Consider the following 18,094-nt stretch of genomic DNA (forward strand, 5'->3'; position numbering starts at 1 on the left):
GAGAAAACTTATTCTTGAGGAAACCATTTTTTGAGTGCAACTCTCACAGTTTCGGGGTTCCTAGATGGGTGTAGGACGATTCAAAGTGCCCAAATTATACTGATTCTTTCATGGCCCAATATTTCTACTAGCAACTACGACCATAATTCTATGTTTCAAGAAGAGCTGTAAGTTTGCAGATAATTCAACTCATTTTCATCTTTGCGGTTCTCATTAAAATGAGGGATTAAAATCTCAGTTGTTATTTTGCAGCCTACATCACGTCTGGCTGCTACCTGACCAATGATCTCATGCTCAGCTGATCTAGATATCTTTGACGTCACGCGTTAACCAGGAAGGAACTGGAAGCTGTTATGGAAAGTAGTGTAAAGTGCAAAATGACTTATCAAAATATGCCATTATATCGTGGAACCATGACTTATCTTTAGCTCGTTTTTGGCAAATCTCTCATAACAAGGTGAGATTTTACATTCTGGAGTAATTTAAGTAACTATTTTCTCAAAACCGTTACTGTGTATCTAAAGATGATAAAGTTAGCTTGTCTGTTTATTAGCGATAGCTAGCTCTTGACAGTGTTCCAGTACAGCGTTGGCTGTAATATAATGCTAGCTCTTCAGAGAGCTGTTCAGAAGTGGACAGAATGTAAGTTTAGTCTATTCATTCAACAGATGATTAGCGTTGTCGTTATAACGTAAGTGCGTAATTACTTCCCTTGACATGACATGACATGACCGGGTGGAATTATAAAGTCAACCAAATTAGGTAACATTAAACTGACTTGATAACGCCAAAAATGACAATTAATACTCATAAGGTTAGCTAACGTTGAATTAGCCAGGAAACTGGCGTTATCAATCGATGATAAGTTATGCAATGTTAAATAGCTAATACCAGATAACAGTTAAGGAATTATCGACGAGTCTAATTTATTTATATAACGCGAATGTGTGTAGTCGATTGGATTGTAATTGATTTACATATACATTCATTGGGGTCAGCCCTTCCACAGCCCTATGTTCCCACATTTCTAAGGTTAGGGTTGGGGTTAGGGTTAGGATTAGGCCTGAGGTGTGGGTGGGTTAGGGAACATAGGGCTGTGGGAACATAGGTATGCTCCCCATTTATTTCTGACGTTTTTATGCAAAGGAATAACGTAAGCTGCATTGTCAGGATGCCAGTGCCTTTACAAACAATGCAGAATAACTAGAGTGATGGTGCACAGTTTCAATAATAATAAAAAAAAAACTCCAAGAGATCATTTCTGCATTCTTGAGAGATAGTAGTGGATATAAGACAAATATGTTGAAAGTCAGGTGTGCTAGGTGTGCCGAGGTGGTAGTTGAGGTGACAGACAAACTGAGAAATGAATGGATTACGTCTATAGTGCACATTGAGATTTTGACAGATGTGGTTGATTTTAAAGATAGCTAATCAATATTGTATTTGATTAGTTCACCATGTCTGACCACAACGATATCAGTCTCCAACCCGAGGAGCGCGTCCGTGTTCTCACAAAGATGGGAAGTTCGGTCGAGGTGAACGAGGATGTTCCGCCCCGACGATATTTCCGATCTGGCATGGAGATGATCCGCATGGCAAGTGTTTATGCCGATGAAGGGAACACGGAGCATGCATTTATTCTCTACAATAAATATATAACGTAAGTGACGTCATGTGCTTATTTCCATGGGTAGGCCTACTCAAAAAAGGCGTCAAAATGCAAATAATTAACTTTTGCATAGTTGTGAACTAAATATTCAATAACATTTTTACTGTACCTCAGACTTTTCATCGAAAAACTTCCCAAACATCGAGACTACAAAACAGCCAATATACCAGAAAAGAAGGAGACCATGAGGGTAGGCTACTGTAGCACTACCATGTTCACCAAATTACAACGCAAGCTTGTGGATAACTTTACCTAGTTGAACTTTGATATGTGTTTTTGTCCTGCAGAAACTGAAAGAGATCGCTTTTCCAAAAGCTGAAGAACTGAAGAAACAACTCTTAATACAATATGATAAAGATTATGCAGAATATCTTGTGAGAAAAGTGAGTAATTTACCAGGGACGGTAGATACTGGATTGTTTGTCTGGAATATTTCCCTATACCAGAGGTTCATAGCCTGGAATAGTCCCCACAACAGTGTTCCAATCTTAGTCGATAAGAGTAGCAGTATTGTAAATGTGTTTCCATAAGGTTAGGACTAATTTGAGAGCATATTAATATTGGTGGAAATGTATTTCTAAATCCATTTGTGTGTGCGTGCGTGTGTTTGTGGGTGTGCGTGTGTTTGTGGTTGTGCGTGTGTGTGTGTGTGTGTGGTCAGAAAGCTGAGGAGGAGGCCTACACACGGGAGCTGGCCCGGCAGAAGCAGCTGGAGGCAGAGCGCCAGCAGCAGGCCGAGCTGCAGCAGCGCCAGCGTGAGCAGGAGCAACTGCTGGCCTTCGAGGAGATGCTGCGTCGCCAGGAGCTGGAAAGCCAGCGCCAGCGCATCGTGCGCGAGTTCAACCCACCCGTCGCCCCCACTGCGCCCTCACCTCTCCTGGTGGATGATGTCCAGGGACCACCCCAAGCCCTCTTTGTCAACCCAACACCCCCTCAGAGTCCTGGGAGCACTTTCAACTACACCCCCTCTCCAATCCCAGCCCCAACGTTTGACCGCTCTCTGAAACCCGCTGGTCCAGTCATCTCGGGGAACAGTAAGGCATCTCTGTTCCTGGCTTATTAACACCATGTGCTAGCCTTTAACAGCAGTTTGAGTAAAAGCTAATAGATTGTATTTCTCAACATATTGATTTTCATTGATTCCACAGAATTAATACTGTCAGCCAATTATGTGTTTTCACAGGTCTGACCATTGATGGCTTACGGCAAATTGATGGCTTAAGGCAACTGGCAGTGCCCTCTGAATTGTGCCACAAGTTCCTAAAGCTAGCTGATGCCAACACCTCCCGATCAGTTGAGACCTGTGGCATTCTTTGTGGCAAATTGGTAAGTCATAGCTGAACGCAGTCTGAGAATTTTGACAAAATATTCTCCTGTGATCAGACATGTTGATATTGATGATGAGTTAGATCACCAATAAAGCATATTTGTGGAATGTGTCAATACTCATGGACACTGCACTATGGGCAGTTCAGAGTGTGTGTGTGTGTTTTTTTTTTTTCTTTTCTTTTTCTCCTAATGCAAAACATTGTTTAGACGCTAGCACGATTTTTCTAAATCATAGTGGCGGAGAGACGATGGTTTCATGCCATGCCATTAAATCTGTCCATTTACTTTGCAGACCAAGAATGCCTTCACAGTGACCCACGTGATTGTGCCCAAGCAGTGTGGGGGACCAGATTACTGTGACACAGAGAACGAGGAAGAGCTTTTCCTCATCCAGGACCAGTACGACCTCATCACCCTTGGCTGGATCCATGTAATAATTCACGTGCACACCCTGCACCCACCTTTTAACACCCTGCTCCCAAAATTGGCACCCTCTGTTGAAATACAGCAGCCTAGACCCTGTATTTTACACTGCACTGCATTTGGGCTCCTCTTTACCCTGTGTGTCCTGAAAGCAGCAGTGTTGGAATCCCACCACAGAAACGAAACAAAAATGTTAGAATTGCTCCTATTTTATGTTTGATAACAGCGGTCTCTTCACAATTAAAACATGTATGTGGTTTATTTTGCAGACCCATCCCACACAAACAGCGTTTCTTTCTAGTGTGGACCTGCATACTCATTGTTCCTATCAGATGATGTTACCGGAGTCCATCGCCATCGTCTGCTCTCCTAAGTTTAATGAGTGAGTCCTGGGTGCTCATCTCAGTGGTCAATCTGTTTACAGATTTTGTCTGTCTGGATAGAGACATTATGATGTGAATTTGTGTGCAGGACCGGCTATTTCAGATTAACCGATCATGGCATGACTGAAATCTCTACATGCAAACAGAAAGGATTCCATCCACACACTAAGGAGCCTCCATTGTTTACTGTGAGTAGTGTTTTCTCAATTGTTATAGTGCTCCACTGGGCTAAGGCTTTTGGATCATAGTATTTATAATATTTTTGTGAAAAAATTAACTTGATGTGAAATAGTTGTCTGCTTTTGTCTAGCACTACTCCTACTACCAATATGACAGGACAATGTATCAGCAGATTGTAACAGCATAGTAGATTTATGTGGATGATTGTGGTTGTGGTAGTAGTAGCAGTAGTGGGAGTAGAAGCTTTTTTTTTTCATTGAGCCATGCTCACACAAAAGTTTGTTTTTACAGAGGTATGACTTCATCATCTTTTACAGGATAGCCGTCATGTCAACATCACTGATATTGGTGTGACGGTGCTGGACCTGCGGTGATGTTTCCTTTGAAGCCATACTGCGTGCCTTCCTGCTTAACTACATTATGGGAACCTCAACTTACAAAGTGGCCTGATGTACTGTTTGCTCATGGATGGACACAGATGATAAAAAAACAATACACAGTTTTTGGCGGCAGAAAAGTTTGACCATTATGTTTAAATGCTTTTTTATCAAAAGAAAGACTTTTGAATAGCAATGTATGATTTTTCACAATACCTTTGATTTCTTATTGAAAATGTGTTACATATTTATACCTGAGCATTCTTTCACTCTCTTGGTAGAGTAGAGAGTCATGGTAGAGTGAAATAGTGGTATATTTCATAAAGAAAGGTCAATGAAACAAGGTTTCCTTCAAAGGGACCAAGAGATTGTAGAAGCCATATAGTAGATCAATATTTGATTACTTTTCTCCCGCAATCAGTTGTCATTAACAATTAAAGCACTTGGTCAACATGCACGTAAACACAGGGTCCAGACCTGATTACCATGATTATAAGTTATAATTGTTATAATTGTATGTCTTAATATTCTGTACTGTGCAATGGTTTTAGTCCATTCATTTCAGATTGAAGTCTATAATTGTAAATGTATGCTTTCTGACATGTGTCACTGAACTGGACCTTTTTTTTATATATGTGGAAAATGCTCTGCTCTGCTAAAAAATAATAAAAACTGCAGGGACATTCCCATCGATTATGTGCTGATAGCCAGTATGTAGTGCTACAATAGAGCCTTACTCTTAGCATTGCTCTCTGCTGGGAATAGGTATGTGCCAAGTCAAGATTATGCACAAAGGAAATTGAAAACAATGTTTAAGTCAACATAGATAAAAAATCATTATATTGTTTAGTCATATTTATTGTTTCAAATCCTGTACCATTTATATGTTTTGAATGTCTGACAGTGATCTATTGTTCATATACAACCTAAAATTGTGTTTGAAAGTAATTCATGGGCTTATTACGTTCTGCAAATGATTTAGGAGTAAAGCTAAGCTCCAGTGCAGATGAGATTTTGAAGGTATTGTATATGCCGTATTAATCCAAATACACAGCACTTATAAAGTAGGGAAATTAAAGCGTTCTAAGGTAATTCATGAAATAATCAAACTTTATGCTGCAAAGCTCTCTTTCATTTGAGTTGCTTTTTATTATGTGGCTCTATCTAGTGGTGTCACTACATAGGCACCCCTAAATCTTCTCTTGTACTGTTTCTTTGTTTCCTTACTTGTATTGACTGTTGTAATTGTTATATCTACAGAAAATTAAATATATTGTCAAAGTGATACTAGTGTCATTGGAAAATATCAGTACCAAACATCCTTGATGACTGACCGCTTCAATCCTCTCTGTCAGTACCTTGGTCAGCTCACCACGCACCATGACAATGCGCAGGGTCGTTCGAACACGCAGTGTGTTGTGACATGCGCAGTGTAGTCATCACGACTTCGTCGATGCTGACACTGACAGCAGCGTTAACATGGCGATGAAGGCAATCAAGGGAATGGTTGGCGGTGCCATAAACGAATTTTCTACAGCTGTTGGAGGTTCAAAAACGGCAGCTTTTCGTGAACATGCGCTCGCCGTGAATCGAGACTATATTTCTCAGCCACGACTAAGTAAGTACCGCTAACATGTACATTTATATCGTGACATCAGATGCTACTAGCTATTCAGACCTTTACCGCTATCCAGGATATGATGGCAATCCTTAGCTTGTGAAAGATGTGGTGATTCCCACGAAAGACTCATAATGTGTTAACTAGCATGGCATATGTCGGTCGTCTCGTTCGTATGCTGATGTCAAAACTATGTCTTAAATTAATTGGTAACAAGATAGCATTAGCAAATGTTAGACAGCATAACATAACACTACCTGCAACAACAAGACCAACATTGATTGACATCAGACAGCATAACGTTATCTCGCGGTAGCCATGTAACGTAAATGCCATTATTTAACAGATTATGTTAAGCAGTCCAGTTAGACATTAATCTAGTTTTGAAAAAAAAAAAAAAAAGCAAAATGGCCTATATTTTAGCATAGGGGAAGTAACGTGAGGGTTCCCCGTAGATGTTGACCTTGCAATAGGCTAACGTCAATACATGTGATTTGGGGCTTTGATGAAGTCAAGCGTTTCATGATGTCAAGTAAAATACCCCATAGGCCTAACCATTGTGTCTTAGCCTGGGTGAGCCCAGGCGAGCCTTGAATCAGCTCTGCAGGTCCAAATTCAAATTTGCTAACAGGTTCGTCTGGGTTGACCCAGGCTGTTTGTGTTCTGGTCAATTTTCCTTTGAGACAAGGATTTTTCTTTACACAGCAGTGTAGAATGTGACCTGATGGTTTGTTTTCTATCTTCATTAACCTTTGAGTAAAGCCTCAGATCATGGTTAGACAGATGAAAGCTTCTTCTTCGTGCTGATCTGCATTTTGTCTTCTACTAGTGTTATTTGGTCAGGTGTTAATTACAGTAGACCTCATGTTACTGTACAACTAAATGTTCTGGACTAAATGCTTTATTCTGAATGCTTACAGCATACAAGACAGTCTCTGGAGTGAATGGTCCTCTGGTGATATTGGATAATGTTAAGGTAGGTTCCATAATATATAAATGAAGTGCTCGATCCTAACATTATGGCATTACCAACCCTTTTCTGCTTTAATGTAAGTTGGCTTCATGAAACTGCAATGATCTCTGTACTTCTATCTGTACAATAGACCTATCAGGGTTCCCACGGGTCATGGAATTTCTGGAAAATCATGGAATTTTGGAATGTCTATTCCAGACATGGAAAGTCAGGGAATTTTATCATTTTTGGGGCAAAGTCATCAGTCATCAAAATATCAGGATATGCAGAATTGGTGTATATCTGGTTATTAGCTTTACTGCTTGCTTGAGTAGCCCAACTTTGTTTATTCAATGCCCATTTATTAATCTCCCGCTCTAAAAAAGTAAAAGATTCTTGAACGCTACGCAGCTGCTCTATAAATCGTTTGTCAGTATATTGTACCATTCATAGTAAATCATGGAAATGTATTATTTTGTCAGGGAAAAGTCATGGAATTTTACATTAGAGTGGGAACCTTGACCTATGTGCTTTTGTATACACAGTTGAATACCATATCTAGCCCTGGTGGAAAAAAGTTGTAGCCTATGATGAAGAGATTTCAGACTCTTTAGAGGAAGGGATCAGCAGTCACATGTCTGTCAGCCCTAGTGCTTTTTATCATGGGAATGTCACATGAGTCCAGTAGAATGATTCATTAAAGAAGTTAATTATAGAAAGAAACCCATTTTTGGCTGCATGGTGTTGTAGTGGTGTAGTTCTTCCACTTTTCAAACAGACTGAATCATTGTGGAATTCCATAGAGGCCAATCAGGAATCGAATTGGCGCCATTTTGGAGACCAATATTTCTGTAAGGGCCTTTCACATATTGACAAGCGTTGATGATAACATATGCCTGTTAATGGTGAAAATAAGCAATTTATTTCAGCATAGCATATTTGCCCCATACGGTCACTCTATAGAATCATCTGACGTTGGTCTCCAACATGGCGCCCATTATTTGAGTTGCTCTGTTACTGAGTAGTATGCCATTAGTACTCTACTGATTTGCAGTGGTTTAAATGATAAGTCTTGGCTAGTATTGTTTATTTGTTTCATTAATGTGAATGTATTAATTCCAGCATTGTTGTGTTGTAGTTCCCTAGGTATGCAGAGATTGTGCATCTCACCCTCCCTGATGGGACCAAGAGGAGTGGGCAGGTGCTGGAGGTTACAGGATCAAAGGCTGTCGTGCAGGTGAGAGTGTGACCTGACAAACTTTCTAATACTCTAATACAAACAACTCTTTCATAGTATGGAATTTCAATGGAACTGCAATATTTCCCTGAAATGGTTTGATTTCTCCTCCGGTGCAGGTATTTGAGGGAACCTCTGGTATTGATGCCAAGAAGACCAGTTGTGAGTTTACCGGTGACATCCTGCGCACACCAGTGTCGGAGGATATGCTTGGTAAGTTTCTGCATTGGATTAGTAATGGGTTGAATTACTTTTTTTGACTGTTCCTTTGACTAACTTTTAGCTTTCCTACAGGTCGGGTGTTCAATGGGTCAGGCAAGCCCATCGACCGTGGCCCTGCAGTCATGGCAGAAGATTACTTAGATATCATGGGTATGATGCTTAATACAGGATCTTGGTTTTAAATGCATAATGTTGATTTAGCTGATAATGCTAATTTGGTTAGTTTGATTGTTTATGATCCATCATACAGTAGATTGGTTTTAACATACACAAATTCAGTTTTATGTACCACCATTTTGTCATGTACACTGATCTACATTAAAATACCTTTATACACTGGTTTGACACATAGCTTTGTAAGTTATAATCTGTAACGATTTAGATGGTGCTTGTTTATGCCCAAAGGCCAGCCCATCAACCCTCAGTGCCGGATCTATCCCGAGGAGATGATCCAGACGGGTATCTCTGCTATTGATGGCATGAACAGCATCGCCCGTGGACAGAAGATCCCAATCTTCTCAGCCGCTGGCCTGCCCCACAACGAGGTCTGAACAACAACACATTCTTTTCAATTACACGGTTTTAAAAGTCATTTGTTAATACACTGACAATTCTTTGTGGATATATTGAGTATTTCTGTTCTTATTACTTTTGAAATATTTACTATAATTGCATTTAAGTTATTTGTTGTTAGTTGTTAACATGGTCAATTTCCAAGTCATATATTCAGCTACTTCTTGATTTCCCACAAACAAAACTAAAAAGTTGTATTATAGCAATTCCAGATGACTAGATATTTTAGATTCAGTTTAATTAATGTGTACACTTACACAGAGGAAGGAAGAAACTCTGCAGTAGTGACTGTATCATTCCTCATAAACTGTAATAACTAACTACCGGTACATGGAGGTCAGCATACACATACATAGCAGTAAGAACAAGCTCAGCCAAGGAAGTTTGATTCTGATGAAGTGACCTTTTCTGCCCTCAGCCTTCACTAGGTCCTGTTTAAGGACAGGTATGGTAATCTGATTGACCCTGTAGATGGTTCCTTGTGGCTCAGAAATCCTCTTGCTGTGTTTCTAAACCTCTAAAGCACCCTAATAATAATGGTTGAAAGCAACCCATTGTAGGTTATACTAGACCATTGTCTTGCCTTTCCCTCTTCTAATGAGTTTCATTTCTGTGTTGTGCTGTGGTGTGGTGTGTGTGTGGTGTCCTTTAGTTTACTGTAAGTATTAATTCTGTGGCTGTTTATATCATCAGATTGCTGCCCAGATATGTCGTCAGGCTGGGCTTGTGAAGAAATCCAAAGATGTGATGGACTACAGTGAAGAGAACTTTGCCATTGTGTTTGCTGCCATGGGGGTGAGGGATATCAAAGCATTCAGTCTTTGACATGTTTAGGAGATAATCACAATTAAGAGCAACATACGGTATATCCATCTGTTAATTGAATGCTTATGTTGGTCAGTCACATTTCACTTAATTTCAATGGACTCTTTTCAATGGCTTAAATTGATCATTATGCATGTTGATATCAATTATTTGTCAGAAAGAGATAGTAGAAAACCAGTGTGTGCAGGCCTTTCAGAGCACACAGACTCATTATGTTGTCTTAATCCCAGGTCAACATGGAGACTGCCAGATTTTTCAAGTCTGACTTTGAGGAGAATGGCTCCATGGACAATGTTTGCCTCTTCTTAAATCTGGCTAATGACCCCACGTAAGAGCTCTAAAATCATCTCTGTAAATTTGTGTTCTGTTTTTATAGCTTTTTTGTGTGATGAGTACTGGTATTAACTGAAGTCATGGTCTTGATTCACCTGGTCACACACTCGTGAAATGTGCCGGAAGTTGCTTTTGGTGAAACAACCTGTGCATAACTGTAAGTGTTTTCCGCCTGCAGGATCGAGCGCATCATCACTCCACGCTTGGCACTGACCTCAGCCGAGTTCTTGGCCTACCAGTGTGAGAAACACGTCCTGGTCATCCTGACCGACATGAGCTCCTACGCCGAGGCCTTACGTGAGGTAAGCTTGGGTCTCTCTCCCCTTCCTCCAAGCTCTAAACCTTCCCTCTGCTGCTTGGACCAGCGGCTCCACCTTGAGGTTGACCCATGTGCCTAATGCTCCTCTCCCCTCTCCAGGTGTCTGCGGCCAGAGAGGAGGTGCCAGGCAGGAGGGGTTTCCCCGGCTACATGTACACAGATCTGGCCACCATCTACGAGCGAGCCGGACGCGTGGAGGGACGCAACGGCTCCATCACGCAGATCCCTATTCTCACCATGCCAAACGACGGTGAGGCCCGGATGGCGGGAGCAAACTCAGCTGAAGGGTTGAAGCAGTGGTTAATGGAGTTCTGGCAGCAGGCTCTACCTATCTCACTGAATCTCTCTCATTCTGTGGTTCCCAGATATCACGCATCCCATCCCTGATTTGACTGGCTACATCACAGAGGGTCAGATCTATGTGGACAGGCAGCTGCACAACAGACAGGTCAGTCAGGCAGCCGGACCCTCTTTGCAGTTGAATGAAGTTGGAAGTCTGTGGCAAAGATTCTAGAGTGCTGTGCACTAAGATCTTTGTATTTTTTCTTCTATTCCAGATCTATCCTCCTATCAATGTGCTTCCCTCTCTTTCTCGACTGATGAAGTCCGCCATTGGCGAAGGAATGACACGCAAAGATCATGCTGATGTGTCAAATCAGCTGGTTAGTGCTAACCTTCTTATATTATTTTTAAACCCTCTTAACATGTTGGTAAAGATCTGGTGCAGGGGCGCGTTTCCCAAAACCATAGTTGCTAACCTGTTAGCAACTTAGTTGGTTGGCAATGGGAAATTGCATTGCAACCAACAAAGTTGCTAACTTAGATCTTTGCTAACTTAGTTAGCAACTATGGTTTTGGGAAACGCGCCCCAGGTTGGTAGTAGGTATGCAGACATACTTCCCACATCTTCCACAATTATTTTCCACATGTGGGTTTCCACATCTCCTGTTGATTTACATTACATAATATCTCATTTATATTACCTCAGGTTTAATACAAACCACACAGGGGGAAAAGGAAAGTGTTTAGTGTTATGGCTATATTATATGTGCATAGTTACCTAGAATTGGTAACTTAAAATGGTTAGAATTGTCACTTCCTCTGTGAATTGGTGGTTCTTCATTTTGATAGATCCAAAACATACCATGATGCATAGTTTTACTGCTGGCAAACACATGTGCATGATATTGTATGTGTCTGGCTTAATGAATGTACACAGCTTTAATTGCAGAAGGGCATCGGTGATGGAGATTGGAGTAGAAGAGTTTGTTTTGTGTTTGTGTTTGTGTTGTCTTGCTCATGCCAGTCACTCATGCTAATTTAGAACAGTGTTGATCCAAATGTGTGTTACAAAACACAGTATTGTTGTTTGAAATGTAGTCTATAATAAACAAATGACAAAATCAGATGTAATGGAAACTGCTCAGTTGTAGTATTTACAGTAGCACTTGGAGGGGAATCCCTGTGGTGCATTCACATTTGCTAACAAATGGAAACATTAAACACAAGTGACTCTGATTCACCACTGGTTCTAGAACATGTAATTGCTATTAGACTCAACCCCCTCTCTACTCATTTGGCAGTATGCCTGCTATGCCATCGGGAAAGATGTGCAGGCTATGAAGGCTGTGGTGGGAGAGGAGGCGCTGACTGCTGACGACTTGCTTTACCTGGAGTTCCTGCAGAAATTTGAAAAGAACTTCATTGCTCAGGGTAAGGAGCTGGGACGGGCAGTGGTACGCTGAGAACTAGACATGGTTGCAAATTTCAACCTCTCTACAAGTTATTAATTTGAAGAATTTTGTCAGGCACAAATCACTATGTGGTGCACACATCAATACACATTGAAAATAGAACATGACAAATCAATTTACACATTTATCTGTTGAGCAGATAAGCATAGTATGTAATGTAAGAAATTAGACTGATAAAATGTCATATTTAACGTCTTTGTTTTTTGCTCTGAGTTTCCAATGGTATTGAAGACATAAAATAAGTCATTATCTGGATTAACCGGATTTACTCATTCAGAGACCGCAGATGTGCACAATCGGTTCTCATTTTCACTTCTTGTCAGTGCAGTAGCAGGTGGCTAGGGACCAGTACCACGGTAGAGCTGATGTATGCCAGTTGCAAAAGTGGTATAAAATCGAGTAATTTAAAGGTAAACTATGCAGTATTGGCAATTTCCTTACTGTTTTCTCGTTTTTTGCTTAGAAAACTCAGTAAATCATATCCTGTCAGAACTGAAGACTTATGCAATCAACAAAAATCCAAATACAGAAACAAATGAATCTAAACTATTGAGATGCCAAATGATGGGCGATGAATGAATTGGTGTTCGTCTGAATGTTCCTTATTTGTTTTGCTTAATTGGATAATGGCATGTTCCTCTGTTGTTCTGCTTTGTGTGTGTGTGTCTGTGTGTGTGACTCCAGGGGCCTATGAGAACCGCACTGTGTATGAGACGCTGGACATTGGCTGGCAGCTGATGAGGATCTTCCCCAAGGAGATGCTGAAGAGGATCCCTCAGAGCACTTTGGCCGAGTTCTACCCTCGTGACTCCAAGCATTAACCCCACTCCCTCTCCCTCCAGTATCCCCATCTCCGTTCCCCCCCCCCACACACACACACACACACACACACAATCACACTGGTCCTTTCTCTTGTCTGTCTCCTCCCCCCTGATGCTGTACTGCTTGAGACCTGCTGCTCTTCTCTGCTCTGTTCTTGTGTCAGTGGTTGCCGTCATTAGTAGTTTGCTGGGAAACGTGCACGCGTGCTGCTGCGCCTGCCTTTTGAGTTTGATGTGCAGTCCCCCCAACTGTGCCGCACACTTTGATCATACATTAAAGGAGTGGTGGTAGGGCTCCCTGTACATGGAGCTAGCTGTGAGCAGGCAGTTGAGTTACTGTATGCATGTTGTTGGCATAGGTCCCCGAAAGCTCTGATGGCTCTGTCCTTCCTGAAGGATCCTCAGGGGCCCAAGGTTAAGTGTACTACCAGTTAAGAACGGCTATCATTCCTCTACTGAGTGTGTACCTGTCTGTTACAGCGTATAGAATAACCTACAAGGCAAACAGAAAGTAAATGCCATAAGTCATCAGTGTCATCACTCATAGTATGTATTGGAGCCTCCAGAGCAAGTGTGACCCCTTGGTGTGAATGGGACAGATTGTTAAGTGTACTATTAATGTATTGTATCTTTCCACATTCTGTAATATGTTCTCATACTACAATGTCAAAAATGTGGCAAATATTATTACAGATATTTAAGATTAAAGATAAAATGTGAGAAAGCTCTGTTTCAGAAATCAAATATATCTAGTCAGTGTAGACTGAAAATGATTTATTTATAAAGTTTATTTTTATGTTGCATCAATGTTGAATGCCTCTGCATTTTCCTGTAGTTCTATGAATGTAATTTTGCTATTTTGTCATTTTTTGTTATTGTCATGTTTCTTTTTCAAAGCCTGGCTCTCATGTTTAAATACTTCTCATATGGGCTGTTCTTAACAAAATTAAGAACAGCCCACATGAGAAATATTACTGTATATGAAAGTTGTGGAATGTGGAATGCCAATAAGGTGGAATCCTGGTGTTATGCAGTTTTATTTGCCAAGCGACCTTCATATTTTTTTATATGTGCCATGGGATGGTAAAACAACATTTCTTCCAAATGTAGTGTGGTAATGTGTGTACTGATATTTAAAGTGAATCCCAACAGATGTCTTCATATGAAGATCATCCTCTTTTCTGTGTCTTTTATGTGTATGTGTAAGTTGTGTTTCTTTGTCATTGCATGCAGATTATGTTGTTCACATCGATGCAAGGTGTCTGTACAGTTGATTAAATGTGAGTATGACTTAAAATTTGTTCTGTGATTTATATGTGAGAGTCCAGAATGCAGTTAAATCAGTATATCATGTGCATTTACTACATATATGTTATAAGAAATGAAAAGCTACCATTTAAAATCCAGGGGAATGTCCTCTGATCTACGGATGCATCTAAAAAAATTAGAATATCATGGAAGAGTTCATGTTTTTCTGTAATTTATTTCAAAAAGCGACAATGTCATATAATCTAGATTCATTAAACATGTGAAATATTTCAAGCCTTTTTTTGTTTTAATGTTGATTAATCTACGGTTTACAGCTCATGGAAATAAAAAATCCAGAATCTCAAAATATTAGAATAAAGAATTTGAAGGGTTCAGATGCAAAAGCCTCTAAATGCCACCTATGTCAAAAATGAGATAAAGATGGTGAGGGGATGCTCTCCACACATAGTATACGCTAATCAAATAATTTAACTTCTAAACCCACTAAATACCACTCTCTTCCTGGTCTGAAATATCGATTTATAGGCAAAAACCTATAGGAGCCTGAACTTAGGAGCCTGAACTTAAATGCTCATTTAAAAGAAAAGTGGTCAGACGGATTTAGAGGGTTTTGCATCTGAACTCTTCATTTATTTATTTATACAAATGTCGACCTCAGAAGAGCTCTAATCAGCTAATTAAGTCATAACACCAGCAGACCTCCCACTCAGTTCAAAATCTCTGTGCCCCAGAGGGCGCCAAACACCATTTAAAAAAATAAATGAAATGGGGGTAACAGGTTTGAAAGTGTGGATAGAGCTGTACTCAACCCCTCCCACCCACACACACCACCTCCCAAAATGGAGCAAAGCTATCAACATTAACACCAGTACCACATCCCCAGTGCCCCTTATTTTAACCAGAACATCAAGGAATAAACCTCTTAATTGAAACACAGATAGGTGTTAATCTTTCTAACAGGGTTGAAAGACTTTCAAGGATATATGTCCAAGGATATGTAAAATCAGCTTCCCACACATTCTCTCCTGATATCCCCCGTGTGCTCTTCCTCCTACCAAAACCCCTGAACAAATATGTATTACTGTCAACACTTACCATTCACTGATTCTAAACAGCTGTCATGTGCCTATGAGCTCAGCTGAGTGCTGCTGTGTTTGGCTGAAACTATATAATTTTTAATTATAATCTTCACTTCGCTTTAGCCTTTAGACAATTCAATTCGATTCATGAAAATTGTATTTTTCTTCTGCCAAAACAATTGCAATTGTTACAAGGTGCTTCATAGAGCCCAGAGCCTGAGCCCCTCAGAGCAAGCACTAAGGCGATGGCTGCTAGTGAAAACTCCCCTTCAGCAGGAAGCAACCTTGAGCAGGGCAATCTGCTTTGGGACAGCCGGCTGGTGAGATAGACATGAAAAGGAATCTTATAAAATCTTTAAAGGATTGGACGCCTGTTATGTTCTGCACTTGAAAAACTTGATTTAAACACTCCATTGTGAAGTTCACTATACAGTAGTGGGCATAAATGTTGCATGCTCACTGTAAGATTTATAGAGCAGATACCTTGATGTGGCAAAGCATGTTTGACCCTGTGTTTGTGTGGCTGAAACATACAGGCCTACTTACATCACAGAGCATAACATCAACAAGTGTTCTCACGTCGAGAGCATCCTCAGGTTTAAAAATAACTGATGTTGGAATCGCTGTTGTGTAAGGGAAAACAAAAAGCAAATGGCACCAGGCAAACCATGGTAACTGGGCAACAAGCTGATAGGTCACTGCAGTTTAGATTCAGGTAGGGCCTGAACCTAAATGCCCTTTGTGTTGTTTAGGTGCACAGGTAAAATAAATCTAACACATTTAAGATATCTTTTTGAGTGTGATGCATGCCTCTACTCTTATAACCTTCAATGTTGGGGCATAGATATTCTCCCCTTTAACCAGATATTAGCATTAACATCAGTAATCTACTCGGATGTGTGTAGGAGTGACTTTAACTGTTAAATGCCCAATAGCCCCCCAGTGAATTGGGCCATACAGAGTCAGTGACAACTAGTCAATGCAGTATAAATAGATGCAAATTCAATTAGTCTAAACTCTAGTAGTCTAGTCAACTTCAGCTCTCTTCCTGACGTAAGTCCCATAAATTTACTTTTACAAGCTGAACCAATGAGGCAACAACCAAGGCTCATTTGTGACTTTGTTCAGGTTTGTATGGTGTAATTAAGTTACACATACAGAACATCTGGCGACCATGTCTCTCAATCAAAATCAACAAGGCCCAAGGGACAACAACACAGTGCTCATGATTATCATAAAATGTTATTGTTATTGGAGTCCACAGCATTTCTGAATATTGGTACTGCACTTTTTCTGGGATGCAACGTAAAGTGTTATCCAAATATATATATACCGACAATATCTGTATAACAAACCTGAATCCGAAGTTCAAGGGCATTATAAACTAAACTGAAATGACTAAACTGGAATAATAGCTTTATTAATGGCTCATAATTGCATGTGTGCATCCCACATGGATCATTACAGTGCCATTATGTAGTATGTACTCTCAGACATTTGGACATGAGGAATGCTTTTTCGAAATGTGGTCTCTTGTAACAGGAAACAGAATGATGCCAGAAGCAACTTTATTGATTAGAATTAGCTGATAATCATTTTATGTTCCCACCCACTCTCTCAAACAGTGGGCTCCCCAGTGGTCTTATCAGAATGGAGACTAATGTGATGCTAATGATGATGGAGGGGACCGTGATTACCCCCTTGAAAAGAAGTCATTAGCATTCTTGTAGTTACCCCCAAGGTTGAAGCGTAGCGATAGGGAGAGAAAGACAGGGAGAGAGTAGAACAGAGAGAGAGAGAGAGAGAGAGAGAGGATGGGAGGAGGAGACTGCCTGTAGAATGATGTGCCTCCAAATATGGTCAGTGTAATAAAGTGGTGTCACTGTGAGGAGAGACTTTGTAGAGCATCACTCAAATGAAGTGAGGAAGACTTTAGGAATGAGGGTAACACTCTCTTTAAAGTAAGTTTCTGTAATGCATCAATCATGATAAGTGTGTTTCTGTGGCTTTGTGACATGCTTATAAGGTATCAAAACAGTGAACAAACATTTGGCAATGTCGTTATGATCATGACACTGAGATCATCAATGACGTCTGTAATGACTTTTAAAACATGCAAAAGAATGCACTGTGCTACTTGAGACATGTTTATTACTGCCGTTATGAACATTCAGCTAAAGTTGTGGAGGCCCATGTTAATTGTAAGCATTTTATATGATCAATTATGTACTTTTACATTATGGATGTCTGATTTAAGACTGCATACTGTATGTTGTGTGGTTGTCATTTCTGAAACCTCTCAACCTTGCTCATAGAGCAAGGTCATTCTCAAAGCTATTTCATAAAGCAAGTTTATTTTTATTTTTATTGTGTATAATCAAGATGGCCTGAACGTGACTCAAATTCTGTACTTGAATAGTCCTCCTGCATGACTCATGCGTGTTGACGTTGGTTCTCCTCATTGTTGCTTGTTAATGCTGCTGCTGGTCAGAAGAGTTCCACCTGTATCCACACAGTGGTGCTGTGGTCATTTTTGGATGGCGCCCCTTCTCTGTGGCTCTGCAGTGAACAAAATGCATCTTTGCCGACCGTTGTGTGTTCCAGTTGACGGGTTAAATAAACACGAGACCCGAGCGGGCTCAGAGAGCAGTCTGCTTTGACTTCCCTCCCTCTGTGTTAGATAATGAAGAGCATTCACTCTCAACTGGATAAGGCGCTCTTGTAGAGAGGA

The 18,094-nt window shown here is 40.5% G+C and overlaps 2 protein-coding genes across 2 annotated transcripts; both read left to right on the top strand.

Moving 5' to 3' along the window:
- The first annotated feature begins 331 nt into the window (after positions 1–331).
- On the top strand, positions 332–5,646 carry stambpa (STAM binding protein a). Its single transcript, XM_048259915.1, has 10 exons — positions 332–457; positions 1,452–1,660; positions 1,784–1,859; positions 1,957–2,052; positions 2,331–2,703; positions 2,853–2,995; positions 3,291–3,428; positions 3,691–3,803; positions 3,893–3,992; positions 4,302–5,646. Exons 2-10 carry the CDS (start codon positions 1,458–1,460, stop codon positions 4,356–4,358), a joined length of 1,299 nt encoding a protein of 432 aa, XP_048115872.1. The 5' UTR covers positions 332–457; positions 1,452–1,457; the 3' UTR covers positions 4,359–5,646.
- A 141-nt stretch (positions 5,647–5,787) lies between these two features.
- On the top strand, positions 5,788–13,058 carry atp6v1b2 (ATPase H+ transporting V1 subunit B2). The gene is made up of 14 exons (XM_048259486.1): positions 5,788–5,979; positions 6,900–6,955; positions 8,070–8,168; positions 8,288–8,381; positions 8,463–8,540; positions 8,796–8,935; positions 9,657–9,758; positions 10,019–10,116; positions 10,300–10,423; positions 10,540–10,690; positions 10,806–10,888; positions 10,998–11,102; positions 12,024–12,153; positions 12,879–13,058. The coding sequence occupies exons 1-14, from the start codon at positions 5,841–5,843 to the stop codon at positions 13,013–13,015; spliced, it is 1,536 nt and encodes a 511-aa protein (XP_048115443.1). The 5' UTR covers positions 5,788–5,840; the 3' UTR covers positions 13,016–13,058.
- The last annotated feature ends 5,036 nt before the right edge of the window (positions 13,059–18,094 follow it).

The sequence above is a fragment of the Alosa alosa genome, chromosome 12 (genome assembly GCF_017589495.1).
Source record: "Alosa alosa isolate M-15738 ecotype Scorff River chromosome 12, AALO_Geno_1.1, whole genome shotgun sequence".
NCBI lineage: Eukaryota > Metazoa > Chordata > Actinopteri > Clupeiformes > Clupeidae > Alosa > Alosa alosa.